The 15,848-nt window shown below is 38.6% G+C and overlaps 1 protein-coding gene across 4 annotated transcripts in view; it reads right to left on the reverse strand.

The window, feature by feature from the left end:
- Positions 1–15,848, reverse strand: part of INVS (inversin) — a 145,280-nt gene that overhangs the window by 70,753 nt on the left and 58,679 nt on the right. For all 4 annotated transcript variants that reach the window (XM_027105365.1, XM_027105362.1, XM_027105363.1 and 1 more), the window contains 2 exons: positions 5,952–6,125; positions 1,717–1,884 (listed from right to left, as the gene is read on the reverse strand). In XM_027105365.1, coding sequence (XP_026961166.1) covers positions 1,717–1,884; positions 5,952–6,125 — 342 coding nt within the window. The remainder of the gene's footprint in view (positions 1–1,716; positions 1,885–5,951; positions 6,126–15,848) is intronic.

Consider the following 15,848-nt stretch of genomic DNA (forward strand, 5'->3'; position numbering starts at 1 on the left):
GAAAAGTAACTACTTAGAACTGTGTATACAGGAAAACTACATATTCAAGAGCACAGTAGAAATGTAGACATTCTTAACAAATAAAATCAGGGAGGGCTTCCCTGGTGGTGCAGTGGTTAAGAATCCACCTGCCAATGCAGGGGACATGGGTTCAGTCCCTGGGCTGGAAAGATCCTACATGCCATGGAGCAACAAAGCCCATGCACAACTACTGAGCCTGAGCTCTAGAGCCCACGTGCCACAGCTACTGAAGCCTGTGCGCCTAGAGCCTGTGCTCCACAACAAAAGAAGCCCACACACTGCAATGAAGAGTAGCCCCTACTCACCGCAACTAGAGAAAGCCCATGCACAGCAACAAAGACCCAACACAGCCAAAAAAACAAAACAAAACACAAACAAATAAATAAGTTTATAAAAAAAAAAAAAGATACGTCAACAACAGAGATCTACACTAAAGGAAGTTCTAAGAATTATATTTCAGGAAGTAAGATAATAATAACTCTAGAAGGAAAATTTGAGACTCAAGAAGAAATGCAGAGCAAAGAAATTAGTTAACACACAAGTAGAAATAAATTTTCATTGTACAAATAAAACAATATCTTTTAAAGTCTAATTTGTGTGTTATAAGCAAATAGGACTAAATATTAGACTACCATAGCCTGTAAGTTGGAATTTGGGAAGGAGTGATTAGAAAACCTCAAAGAATATACTGATAAATATTCAAAATTAATAAGAAAGTATACCAAGTTGGTTAAATATATAATTAATGGCCCAAACTATCAATTGCATTTCTATATACCTGCAACAACCAGTTAAATACATACCCTAGATACCCTAGATATGCTTTTACAAAAGGTTCAGAGCAGCACTGTTGTAAATAGCAAAAAATTGGAAACAGTTCCAAATGTCAGTCAATAACAGACTGAATAATGTGTGTCATTTAATCTTCATAAAATGGAATACTATACAGCAGTAAAAAGTAATATATTACAGCTACACATAGCAACATAGATAAAATCACTAGCTTAACACTGAGCAAGAGAAAAGTATGTTGCGGAAGAATACATACAGTATGATTCTATGAATATAAAATTCAAAAATGTTAAAAACTAAACAATATATTTTTTAGGGATACAAACACATGTCAAAACTATAATGAAAACCAGTGGAATGATAATCACAAAACTGAGGATAGTGGCTGACTCTGAGAAAGGAGAGAAAAGAACGGTACTGGGAGGTATCCAGGGAACTTCAATGGTAATGTACTTGGCTCCTCAACTCAGTGATGAGTACATGAGGATTTGTTGTTTCCTTATATATCTTAAATGTATTATATAAATATTCACTTACATCTGTTTACTATTTAATAAGAACAAGTATAAAACAAAGACAGGGATGATAAATATAAACTCAGAAAAGCAGTTGATAGGGGACAGGAATGGCACAGGGAGAGAGAATGTATTTGGAAACTGGCACATAGGAAAGTTCTGTTTGGTCTTAAATAACAGTATTAAAATGTTTTATTTCTTGGTGATGAGCTCACATGTTTGTTATACTCTTTTGCTTCATAATTTGGTTGTGTGTCATATAAATGCTTTTGCATATATTGGATATTTCATTTTATATATATATATATATATATATGTGTGTGTGTGTGTGTGTGTGTGTGTATATATATATATATATATATTTGGAAAGGCCATCCATTACACCCACCAGAATGCATCGCACTGTATGAACAGCACTCGGATCTTTGTGGTTGGCTGCCCAGTGAAGTGGGATCTTGCCTTCGACATCAGGAATTCCAATGTTGGAATCATGCTTGATGAGCAGCTTCACATGCTCAGGGTTATTGTAGTAGGCACTCCAATGCAGAGCTGTTTGCTGCAAAATTGAGAGATCCTCAAAATAACAGTAACTACAGTAACAGTGAAAACACAACAAACTCTTCCCAAACTTTCAGTGTGTGACAGGCACTGTCGTAAGAGTTTTATATATTTTATCTCATGTAGTCTATATCATGACAACTCTGGGAAATGACTACTCTTGAATTTGCATACGACTGGTGAGGAAAGTTAAGTACGAAGAGGGTAAGTAATCTGCTCAAGGGTGTGAAGGTAGCAAGTGGCTGAATAGAGAGTTTAAACCCAGGCAGTCTGACTCCAGAATCTGACATCTTAACCATGGCAGGGATTTAGGTCATCAAGTACTAATACCTGATAATACTGAGAAAGAAAAACCCAGCGAAATATTTTATGAATAATTATCAACAAAGCAAGTGATCATCTTTTTTTTTTTTTTTTTTTTTTTTTTTTTGCGGTACGCGGGCCTCTCACTGTTGTGGCCTCTCCCACGCGGAGCACAGGCTCCGGACGCTCAGGCTCAGCGGCCATGGCTCACAGGCCTAGCTGCTCCGCGGCACGTGGGATCCTCCCGGACCGGGGCACAAACCTGTGTCCCCTGCATCGGCAGGCGGACTCTAAACCACTGCACCACCAGGGAAGCCCCAAGTGATCATCTTGATATTGTACTAAGCACCTTAAGAATCTGATAGAAGGTTTATATTTTAATATCTATCAGAAAAGATCCATGCATAGGAAATCATGGATCTAGAATCCATTTTTTATATCAAAGGATAAATTTAAATTTAACTAATTTTACAGGATAAATTGTTAAGATATATTTTAAAAATACAGCAACACTTGCTTTATTTTTAGATAAAGTTAAAAATGAACATGCTGAATTTGCCAATGTTGCTTTAAAAATCTCTTCTGTCATTCTCATCAACATACTGGTTTCTCTATTAGGAGAACTATTAATGAAACCACAGAGAAACTGTTTAGATATACTTTATACCTTGAGAGTAGCATTGTCATGAATCCAATCTAGAATGAAATCATTTAACAGCAAGAACCAAGCTCAACTGTCACATTAAAAACTTTAAATGTTGGCATATGTGGTATTCATTCAAAGTGAACCTACAGGCGTCTAACATGTAGAGTTATTAACTCATTACTTTTTGTTTAGTGATAACTGAAGAATAAAAAAGTCACAAATATCAAAGCAGTTAATCGCCTAAAACCACATTTTCAGTAAACAACATGTACAGTTTCTGTAGTTCTTTTCTTTTCCTATATTTGTTCTTTTTTAAAGAATTAATTAATTTTTGGCTGCGTTGGGTCTTCACTGCTGTGCGTGGGCTTTCTCTAGTTGCGGCGAGCCGGGGCTACTCTTCGTTGTGGTGCGCGGGCTTCTCATTTTGGTGGCTTCTCTTGTTGTGGAGCATGGGCTTTAGACACGTGGGCTTCAGTAGCTGCAGCACGTGGGCTCAGTAGTTGTGGCACACGGGCTTAGTTGCTCCACAGCATGTGGGATCTTCCTGGACCAGTGATTGAACCCGTGTCCCGTCTCTGCATTGGCAGGCAGATTCTTAACCACTGCACCACCAGGGAAGTCCCTGTTCTGAATATATTTACTGAAATATATTATGCTGTTGAACCTAACAGTAAAAAGTTTGGGGTTGCATTTTTTTACATCTTTGTTTTTTATTTTTCTAGTAATTCTTTTTTTTTGGACTGTGGTAAAATGTACATAACATAAAATTTACCATTTTAACTGTTTCTAAGTGTAGTGTTCAGTGGTATTAAGTACGTTCACATTGTTGTGTAACCATCAGTACTATTTATCTCCAGAATTTTTTCATCTTCCCAAACTGAAACTCCATACCCATTTAACAATAACTCCTAATTCCCACCTCCTCCCCGTCACCTGGCAACCACCATTCTACTTTCTGTCTGTATGAATTTGACTCCTCTAGGTACCTTGTAAGTGGAATCTTACAGTACTTGTCTTTTTGTGTCTGACTTGTCACTTGGCATAATGTCCTCAAAGTTCATCCACATTGTAGCATGTGTCAGAATTCCATTCCTCTTTAAGGCTGAATAATATTCTACTGTATGTATATACTGCATTTTTTTAATCCAGCTGTCCATCAAAAGACATTTGGGAGGTTTGTGAGTAACATCTTTGGGCTATTTTGAGTAACGCTGCTATGAACATGGATGTACAAATATCTGTTCTCATTCCTGATTTCAATTCTTTTGGGTATATAACCAGAAGTAGATTTACTGGATCATATAGTAGTTCTATGTTTAATTTTTTGAGGAACTGCCATATTGTTTTCCACAGTGGCTGTACCATTTTACATTCCCACCAACAGTGCACAAGGGTTCAAATCTCTCCACATCCTCACCAACACTTGTTATTTTTGTTTTTTTGTGATAATAGCTATCCTAAAGGGTGTGAAGTGCTATCTCGCTGTGGTTTTTGATTTGTGTTTCTTTTGTGATTAGTTATATTAAGCATCTTTTCATGTGCTTATTGGCCATTTGTATATCTTCTTTGGAGAAATGTCTATTCAAGTCCTTTGCCAGTTTTTTAATTGAGTTGTTTGGTTTTTTGTTGCTCACTTTTAATGTATTTTATAATATGATTGGTCTGTGACAGATTAGAAATTTAAAAAAAAAACGATCCTTCACCTCAGATGGTTTGAGACTCAGTGCTCTATGCTTTTGTCCTTCTTTCTTCTCTGTGGCTGCCTGGACTATGCAGATCCATTTTCCATCTCTCTGACTGAATAACCTCCCAACCCTGTTCAATAACAGAAGAACATACAAGGACTGGAAGACAGCAGGAAGTTCACAGAATATATTGGGGAAGACATGAAGCCCAAAGACAGTTGTAGCTTCTCAAGTGATTAATGGGCCTTGTGCTTTTTTCAGTGAAATATTTATTTATTTAGCCACTTGGCTTGTGGAATCCTAGTTCCCTGACCAGGGATTGAACCCAGGCCCTCAGCAGTGAAAAGACAGAGTCCCAACCACTGGACCACCAGGGAATTCTCAGTGAAATATCAGCACTATAAATGCTGTGAGTTAAGAATAATATTAATTTACAAGTTGTAAAATAAAGTTAAAGTTGATTTCAGAACTCTGGGTTATGTGAATGACTACTAAACAAAATCTAAAAGTCACATAAAGAACACTATGGGAGTGAAAATATTATTGAATATAAACCCAGTGAATGACTTATAAGAGTTTTAATTACATGAGAGTGCTGGAGTTAGCAAGACTCTATGATTAAGTGCCTGATGAAAAGGAAGAGGATGATTGCATTTGTCTAACTAAAGACCACATTTTTTTCCTGTAAGGAATGATCAGAGTGTTGACCAAAACAATGACCAATGGGCACACTATGTTAAAACTCAAGAGCAGGGAAGATAATGGACCCTAGTAAGAATGCCAGAGCAGATGTTAGAATCAAAATGAACTAATAATAATAATTTTAAGCTAATATTTATTGAGAGAATACTATGCACTGGGCATTGTGCTAAACACTTCATATATATCGTCTCATTTTATCTTCAACAACCCTTTATCCCCTTTTTGCATATGAGAAAATTGAGGAATAGAGGAGTTAAGTAATTCAATGGACATAGAACAAGTGGTGGCTTTTACACTGAAACCCAAGAAGAATGATGCCTAAGCCCAGGCCATTAAAGCACTATGCACTTAGTTCATTACCCAGGGCATTTGGCCACCACAAATCTAACTACCTTTAGCAACTATCTTGACTAGCAGTCAAATACTGAGTTGGAGTTAGACAGGCCTGGTTTGAATTCTATTCCTGCCAACTGGATCTCGGGCAGAATTTTAATCTTCTTGAGCTTCAGTTTTCCCATATGTAAAAAGATGATACTACCCACCACATCTGGTTGCTGGGAGGATAAAATGACAGAATTTAAGTGAAATACTTTACTGGGGTGTGTGGAGACTTGGAATTGTTCTACCATGCATGAGTGGTAATTTAGGCCTTCTTCCTTGAGATTTCACATCATAAAATAAAGCATTTGCTTTCTGCTCTATTTGTCTTCGATTTTGACAGTCCGTTACCTTGTTTTTATCCTGTGTATCCACTTCTCCTGGTGCCATAAACTTCAGCAGAAGCGCCAAACACTTAGGGCTCTTGTGCCGGGTAGTCAAGTGTAAAGGAGTCATTTCTTCTAGATCCTTCTGCATCCAGTTTGCTCTGCGTGTAAGTAAGAGTTTCATGAAACGATAATTTCCCTAAATAAAAAATAAGAGACAGTAAGAAGAAATTTAGTTTGGAGCCAAATTTTTTTTAAAATTTTAAAATGTTTTAAGCATTTTAATTATTCTGCTAGAATAATAACATTCAGATAAATTAATAAAAGGAAAATACATATAATTCTACTACTCTAGCAATTGTTTTATTTTTTCACGTTTCTTTCCAACCGCTTTCTATATGCATTTAGTTTACTCAGTGGCTGGTCAATATTTCATTGTGTTAAGGCAAGACATTTTATTTAATCATTCTATTATTGCTTGTAATATTTTTTAATAGAAAATGCTACAATGTACATGATTTTTCACATATTTTTTTTCCATAGAATAAATTATCAGGAACCAAATAACTGGGTCAAAGGAGTTTGTGCATTTTATGGTTTTTGGTGTATTTTCCAAATTGCTATCTAGTTGCAACAATGTGTGAATGTATTAGTTTCAGCACAATCTGACCAGCACAGCACATATTATTTATATTCAAAGTATAATAACTTTGTGAAATAAGTAGAGATTTTAAACCCCAATTTACAGGTGAGGGAATTGAGATTCAAAGGGGTTAAATATTTTGTTCACAGTCATTTGGTTAATAAGGAAAAGGTGGTTAGCTTTCTTGACGAGAGCTATTTACAGGTACAGCTAAGGTAGAAGCAGCTTCCTCAAAGTTCAGGTCCCAGACTCATCTGTTCACACAAACACCAACCCAGAAGTCACTGTAGGCCGCCCACTTGCAGGCAGTGCTCTCTGCACCAGTTAAACCCTCCAATCTGGCAGAACCAACCCATCTGGAGAAAGTTTAGTTACAAGGGCTAGAGTAATACACTGGTGGGGACTCAGGTCGACCATTTTATAGTATGTCTATGTGAGCTTTGAAACCCTTGAAAAATATTCCAGGGGCTTCCCTGGTGGTGCAGTGGTTGAGAGTCCGCCTGCAGATGCGGAGGACATGGGTTCGTGCCCCCTTCCGGGAAGATCCCACATGCCGCGGAGCAGCTGGGCCTGTGAGCCATGGCCGCTGACCCTGCGCGTCCGGAGCCTGTGCTCTGCAACAGGAGAGGCCACAGCAGTGAGAGGCCCGCGTACCGCAAAAAAAACAAAAACAAAAACAAAAACAAAACAACAACAACAACAACAAAAATATTCCATATTTCTGGATTTCCCTGGTGGCGCAGTGGTTGAGAGTCCGCCCGCTGATGCAGGGTACACAGGTTCGTGCCCCGGTCCGGGAAGATCCCACATGCCGCGGAGCGGCTGGGCCCGTGAGCCATGGCCGCTTAGCCTGCGCGTCCGGAGCCTGCACGTCCGGAGCCTGTCTTCCGCAACGGGAGAGGCCACAACAGTGAGAGGCCCAAGTACCACACACACAAAAAAATAATAAAAATAAAAAAAAATTCCGTAGTTCTTTTAAACTCTTTCCTGAGATCTAGCTCCATATTTCCAATTCTGATTGGAGTCTTCAATATGCTTGGTATCACAGATATTTCAAAGTCAACATGAACAAACTGCATTGCATGATCAAGTTCTCTGTCTACTTCATGTGTATTTTCTCTTTCCCTATTCAAAGCATAGTGGCAGGCAGGGCTACCTGTCTTTTTCATCTTCTGAGACCCTCTACATCCTTAACATTGTTGGAAATGTGACCTTTAAGTATTATAATTACAATGCATTAATGTTCTACTATCAGGAGCTATTGGTATTAGTAAGGAAGACATTTATTGATTGAGCAGGTTCCCCACTGTGATGCATGTGAGGCTCTAAGTAAGGCAAAGGGAACTAGCTAGAGCAACAGTGAGGTGCAGAAGGAAGAATGAGACTTGCCTGCTTGCCTACAGGGGCAAAGACAGGATTCAACTCAGCTCCAGGGCTGGGGCAGAGATAAGGGAGAACAAGGCTAGGAAAAGGGTCATAAGGCTGTCTATACTAGATGGACAAACTTGGAATGGACTGAAAAACAAATGAATGCAGCTTATTTATTTCCTTTCAGAGAGGCTTTCCTTGACCACCCTAAGCAGAACTTATTTTGTTCTTCTTTATTGCAGTACCCTTTCATTTCCTTCATAGTACTTTCCCCAGTTTGTAGTTACATATGTTTTTATTTCCCTTCACTGAGATTTCCCTCATAAGCAGTAAGCATCATGAAGGCAGAGACTATGTTTTGTTGACCACTGTGCTCGGCATGGTTCCTGGCACATAATAGGTGCTTAATAAATATTACTTGAAGGACTGAGTGAATAAGAGGAAATGAAATATCTTATAGAGATTTTTGTTTTTATTTAAAAATTCTTATTTACAGTTGCTAAATTAGATCATAACAGTTAAGAATATTAACTCTCAGGGCTTCCCTGGTGGCGCAGTGGTTGAGAGTCTGCCTGCTGATGCAGGGGACACGGGTTCGAGCCCTGGTCTGGGGGGATCCCGTGTGCCGCGGAGCGGCTAGGCCCGTGAGCCACAGCTGCTGAGCCTGCGCGTCTGGAGCTTGTGCTCCGCAACGAGAGGCCGCAACAGTGAGAGACCCGCGCACCGCGATGAAGGGTGGCCCCTGCTTGCCGCGACTGGAGAAGGCCCTCGCACAGAAATGAAGACCCAACACAGCAAAAATAAATAAAATAAATTAATAAACTCCTACCCCTAACATATTAAAAGAAAAGAATATTAACTCTCAAATATCTGGAATTTGGTTACTATTACTTTTTAATGTTTTATTTATCTGAGCTTCATTCATAGTGGACATCATTTATCTGGATTTTCTGATTTCACCCAATGCAAGTTTTTGAGAAGGTACTAAAATTTCCTCAAGAGGGCACCCTGCTCTAAATCTCTTGCCATCTTTTCTTTCAGAAAAAGAGAAAAATGCCCAGGAAAAATAAACATATGTGGTACTTCATACCAAAAAAATAAGGTTTGACCTTTCTGAGCATAACATTTCAAATATTACAGAATAATTCATCATGACTTTTAAAGATATTCAATCAGACAGTCATTGTGAATTTGAAATTTAGAGGAAATGGGAAGGAGAAGGAGGAAACTAGAATGTGTTAGGGGGTGGCTACTGACTTATAGACAGTGCTTGGTATATTTACATTTCACATCATTCTGCAGATTCTACCTACAGAAAACATCGTACACCTCAGTAATAATCACTCATTCATTCAACAAACATCCATTGAACCTTGTTACAAAGCAGGAAGGAGTAAAATGTTTGTACTTTACTTATTACAAAGCTCTTTGACATAGATTTCATCTTTGCTCCTCACAGAAGTATCGTGGAAAATTTTTACATATCAATTAAAGTATCTTCCTGTGACTCTAATTTCCTCATCTGTAAAACAGGAATAATAATAGTACCTGAGATTATCATGCATATGAAATGATAAAGGTAATCTCTGTACTTAGAACAGTACACAAAGCAAATGCTCAGGAATGTTTGCTAACTTTATTATGGACAGTTTTCCAATGTGGAGGAAGCAATAAAACATAAATGGTCAAGTGGAACCAAGAATGGCCCATGACAGAGGGCATGTAGATAGAAAGATCTAACTGAACATGGTATACATAGTTCAGCTACTGATTAAGGAGAGAACCAAGGTTAGGAACAGGTAAAAGTAAAAATAGTTGGAATGTTATAAATAATGGCTTTTCTGATTTGTTTTTACATTGAGAAAGATGTCTATACTCTACTTATGGATAAAGGTGATATAGTACCAACAAGAACATACCCAATAGGAATTTAGCTGGTACCCTGAGGAGGGGTCAGCTATATGATCAGGCCAGCTTCTTCTATTCCAAAGGACAGAGACACATCAGATATTACTGACGAATGATGGGACTAGAAACAATATAATCCATTTGGACCAAGGTCAACCTCCTTGGTCTCATGAACAAGCATTTATTAAATGCCCAGTGTATGCAAACTCAATTCTGAGACTGAACAGAGGGGACAGACAACCTTTGAGCTAAAATCAGGAGAGTATTTGTAATATCAGTGGAAAAGAGGACAACACTAGTTTGAGGCAGCAAGCTATTTTGATAACCCCCTGAAGACTGTATGACCCTGGGGACACATGTTATAGGCTACTTTGTTTCCCGTAAAGCCTCCTCAATACAAAAGCAAACAGACAAAATGTCTAAACATTTCCTCACTATTGCTTGAAATTTGGACTTCTTAAGTTTTCAAGTTTATTATAACACAAATACTTTGGGGATGATTTGGAAGTTAACAATTTAGTATCATATCTTAGGGCCACACAGAACATGATCCTGAGGTGAAGACTGTTTTGGAATTTGCTTTTATAATTTCTGACTGGGTAGGAAATAGTATAAGATCAAAAGAGATAATAGATCAAAAGAGTGTATATTCTTAAGAAAATTCCGGTGGTAAGTGAGCAGAAATGAGAGCTAAAGTTACAAAAAAGTCCTGATTTCATCACTAAAAGGACATTAACTCTGATATGATGAGGTCTATTATGCCAGCGAAATGTGAAAATATTTCCTAATGTCTCTGAAACATTGAATAAGACGTCGTTTCTCAGTTTCTGGTTTTTTGTTGTTGCCGTTGTTGTTAGGTACTAATAATCCTCATCTTAATCTTCCTGTAATTATTAACACCATGAGCTTCTTTTGTCTGTAATGTAAGTGATTATGACATTTGGATTTTCCCCAAATACATGAAAAGGAGTATAATATCTGAAAGGGTAAAAGAGAATGAAAAAGCTCTCTGACCTGGAGAACAGCTCTTGAAATGAATCTGGGAACAAATCAACTCAAAATGCCACTTAAGCTCATATTTTTGTCTGTCCAACTTGCTAAGAGGAACTCCTTTTTTTAGGAAAAGTCATTTAATCTTAATAACAATGATATGGAAGTTCTGAGTGAAATACTTTGATATTTTGTTTTAGATTTTTCATTTTTTTTTTTTTTTTACTTAAGCATTTTCTTTTTATTCAAATATATGCAAATCAAATGGTAAAAAGTATAGAAACTTACATTTGCATTATTTTAGTCTTTATTTTATTTTATTTTTTTTTAAATAAGAAATATAATTTTTATTTATTTATTTTTTTTTTGTTTTTTTTTTTTTAACATCTTTATTGGAGTATAATTGCTTTACAATGGTATGTTAGTTTCAGCTTCACAACAAAATGAATCAGTTATATATATACATATGTTCCCATATCTCTTCCCGCTTAGATTTTTCATTTTTAAGAAATAAAACATAACATATATGGTTAATACTCCCTTTGTGTCCTTCCCCAATTCTATTACCTTTTCTCTCTTTGGAGAACTTGGTGGTTATCATTCCAGTGAATGTTTTGATACATTTTATTTCTTACAAATACATGTATTCATAAACTACATAGCATTATTTTACATGTTTTCAATCTTTATATAAGTAGCCCTACATGAATCACTTGCCACCTTTAACTCAAAGCAATATTTTTGAGATGTATCCAAATTGCTTTGGTTCATACATTTTCACTGAAGAAAGCTTTCTGTCATATGAAAATAATATTATATTTATTTATTCTCTAAGGGAATACTTAGCATGTTTCTCACTTTTCACTATTACAAACAATACTGTAATGAATTTTCTTGTAGCTCCTGGTACACGTGCCAGAATTTCTGAAGCTGCTGGGCTGAAACTGTTCTCTCAAGTAGTTACTCCAATTTACACTCCCACCACTAATGTTTGAGAATGCTTGTTTCGCCACATCCTCTTCACACTTGGTTTTGTCAGACTTGCTAACTTTTGCCAATATGATGGGTATACAATTGTATTTTACCATGGATTTAATTTTCATTTCCCTTCTTGAAGTGGAACGTCTTTGTTAGCTATTTGTTTCTTCTTCTGTGAAGAGCTTTTTTGCATTGTTTACTCATTTTGCAACTGAGCTATTTGTCTTTTTCTTACTGATCTATAGAAGTTATTTACATATTCTGGATACTAATTCTTAGCTTGTTTTGCAAATATCTTCTCTCTTTGTGTGGCCTTTCTTTTTCCTTTGTTTATGTTCTTCCGCTAGGAATGAATTCATGATCTGAATGATGATACTGGTAGCTTTCTTAGCATGAGATTTCTTCATATATTTTGTTTGAGGGCTCATTTTAAAGAGAAGATTGTTTGCTGTTATTTTTTGTTTTTTTTCTTTTTTTCTCTTTGCTCACCCTTATAGCTGCTAACATCCAGCTCCTGGTCCATTATAAGAATCTGTACTTATAATGATGTTTCGCAGCCCCATGTCTAGTGATACTAGGGGTATCACAGTTACTGTCACTGAGCTAGTGGGGAGCTTCCTGGTCCTGAGGCTTATCTTTGTCCTGCTCCTGCCACTTCTCTAAAACAGCTTCCTCTAAAGCTATAGCCTCATATCAAGGCAAAGAATACTCCCAAACTCTAAGTATTTTCTTGGCTTTAGTGTGAATATAGGACTGCCTGTAGCAGTCCTTTCCCCCACTGGGACACTGAAGAGACTAGATATTTTCTCAAAACCTACATATTTTCTGATGAATCTCTTTGCATTCTTGTTCTCTCTGTGTCCTCAGCACTTAGTTTACTCTCACTGTAGCTGGGGAGAAAACAATTGTCCACCAAATGTTAATTTATTTTTTTGTTCATTTATTGGTTTGTGTATAATTTTGTCCTGGAAGTATTATAATTATATGTATAATAGCACAAATAAATGTAAGGTAGGCATTCTGCCATATTTTATTCTAAATCCTAATCATACTACATACCAAAAGATACATTATTTAAAACTGAAATGGAAATAATAGAAACATGATCTGTTACTATAAAGTCTAATGCTATCTATGTAATTACATATTTATAAACTCTTAAGGCATTTACCATGTTAATTTTTAAAAAGAATCACTAACTCCAGGAAGTATATAGGTCACAAATATCAATAACCTCTTTATCTCAATCTTTCCTGTAATGGTTGCAGACACAAATGAGTCTTAGAAATACCACAATAGTGTTGGGAGAGGCAATCTGTCGTGGGCCCTGAGTGTCCCTGCATGTTCTTACTAAATATGCCAAGAATGCAAAGCCTCGACTCCTCTACCTGGGCCATTTCTCAGAGTTGGGTTTGTATCAAGCAGCCTTAAGGGACATTAATGTCTCCCAGGACATTAGATAGAGAGTCTTGCTTACTACTTACTAAAGTAAGTAGTAAAGTCTGGAGCTACCCCAAATTCAGCATTCCTCAGATGCCATGTGAACCCCAGTGTCCATCTGGGGCCTCTGCGTTGCCTCCTGGTTCTTGGGGGTAAGGGATGCAAAAATGCAAGTGCTCATGCTTTTGCCATCAGTGATAAAGCTTTTTTTGTCTCTGATGGTAGTCTTATGTCTTCTGCCAGTACTCAGAACCAAGTTATTACCTTGTAATAAGTTGGCATAAACAAAGAAAAAAGTAGGGCAAATTAAATCCAAGACCTGACAGTACAGGAAATGAGGAGGGGATACTGACGGAGACACAGTTTTCTTGAAGAGTAAGGACCAGGGCCCTGCAGGTCAGGTTCAGGGATGAGAAGATTCCATGTGATCATACCCAAGCGGTGGGCAAGGTTGGGGAGATAAGGGAACCCACTGTCCTGTTAATGACTCAGTGAGGAAGAGCAGGATTGAAACAAGCCACCCAAATGATGCCTTGGTCTTGGCTCACCTTCCCCTGGGCAAGCAGAGGAAGGGATGAAAGCATGACAATGGGGCAGCAAGCTGAAAGGCAATGTAGTTGTGGCCGCTGAGTCAAGGAATCTCCAAAGTGGAAACCAACGGAGAAAGCAGTGAGACCCTGCTACTTGATACAGAATTTTGGGTGGACTGAAAACAGCAGAGGTTCCCTTGGCGGAGACATGAGTGGGCAGCTGCTCAAAAGTGAAAGTGAATGCAAAGCCTTGCCTGATAACACAGCGCCAACTGTGCCACGTACCTGATCCCTGCTATAGTCTGCTTTGTCTGGCAATGAGGACAAAGAACTGGGCGTGGAGATGGCCACTGTCTGAGGCAAACTGCTGGTTTAATGGTGCCCTTGATGCTCAGGGGTTCCCCTGAATGCCTTGTCCTGGTTTACTGATGATTTGGCTAAGTTAAAACCTGATGGCAACCACTGGGAGGCAGTCCAACGTCCATGACAACTCTGGAAGACCGACTGTGTACAGGGCAGGTCAGCCCTCTACATTCTATGGGCATTCTATGCCCCATGCTGTCCTCAGGAATCTGAAATGATCAAGAGCAGCCATGGCCTCCTTGAAAATAAACTCAGAAAGATTTCTGGTTCCACCTCAGTTACCTCTTCCTGATCCACACACCTGAGAGAGGTAGGGTAGTTTGGTTACTGTATGTGGCCACCCGCAGAAAGAGCTCATCTCCTCATGGCAGCCTCCTGGGAAGTAATCAGGACAAAAGGAGTGGGGAATCATATACGCCTATGTTGAAAATTTGGGGTTCCGCCCTGTCCATCCCTGGTTATGATGCTTCTTTCTTTCCCCTGAGAGTAATCCCAGGCTGGCCTCATTGGTACACCCTCTTGGTGGCAGCCCAACCAAAAGGGAGCTTAGAGATTCAAACTTAACTCTGGTTCAGCCACCTGAATTTGTTTGCTGATCGACATGGTCCTACATCATACACATCCATAATGACCACTTGCTCGAGTACACTACTCACAAAGTCCTCCTAAATGCCCACGTGGGCTAAAGTGGGGGACATAATGGGTCTCTGTAAATTTGTCCTATATGTATCTACCCTTCTAGGTGAAAGGTATGGGTGCAAGTAGGAGATGATGAGAGAAAAGGTGAGGAGTTCTAGCTATTAGGGTGGGACACACTGATTTTGTGGTTGAGGAGGGAATACAACAACTTCAGCACCTGGGAAGGGGACACCTTGGGAGGTACAGGGAGGAAGAGGACAACTGATGCTCTCTTTGTCCTCTGGATCCAGTACTGTATCCCAGAAAAAAACAAAATTACTTTTCACTACCTGAATCAAATAGCAGCTGAGGCTTGCAATCTGATCTGCTTTTGTGTTTGTCATCCCCATCCATGTGCTATGAAACAGAAAAATTCATGTGGACATGGATGGACCTGAACTCTTCTGCCATGCTTGATGCCATCAATGGCAGCACGAGAAGCCTTGGGTTATGCCATGTATGACAATCAAAGCTGTAACTACTTGGTGATACTGCCCATGTGGCTTAGCCAAACAATGAAACGGTGATCCACGTTTAACAACAAATCCCGAACTAAAGTGACTTGTGCCTCTTCAGGTTATATGTTTGTATCTGGGGGAGAGAGGGCCATGAAATAGTTCTCCATTGGGCTTAGGGGTTGCTTTTCAGCCCCTAGTGCCTCATGTAATTATTGGTAATAACACCAAAGATCAGCAGGTCAGTCAAACTCCCTTGCATGGGTCATAATAGATAACAGAATAGCCTTAGAGTATATCTTCGCTGTATAAAGTAAGACCTACTGTCTCCCCTGGTACTTATTCACAGTGGACTTAATCCAGGACACTGAAGTCAATACTGCAGGTTGTTCTCATCCTGCGGCTTGGAGTTCTATTATTTAAATGTTGTATGAGACATATTAAACAGATTTGTTCCCAGCCTCTGTTGGTCAGATTAATCAGAGTAGCTGACAGAATGGCATGCTCATGTCAAGAACATGTAGGGCTAAGTGACGGGTTGCTGGGAGAAGCAATTTACCATGGGCCCT

This window comes from Aethalodelphis obliquidens, unplaced genomic scaffold, assembly GCF_003676395.1.
Source record: "Aethalodelphis obliquidens isolate GAN/ISIS:26980383/991018 unplaced genomic scaffold, ASM367639v1 scaffold7, whole genome shotgun sequence".
NCBI classification, from domain to species: domain Eukaryota; kingdom Metazoa; phylum Chordata; class Mammalia; order Artiodactyla; family Delphinidae; genus Aethalodelphis; species Aethalodelphis obliquidens.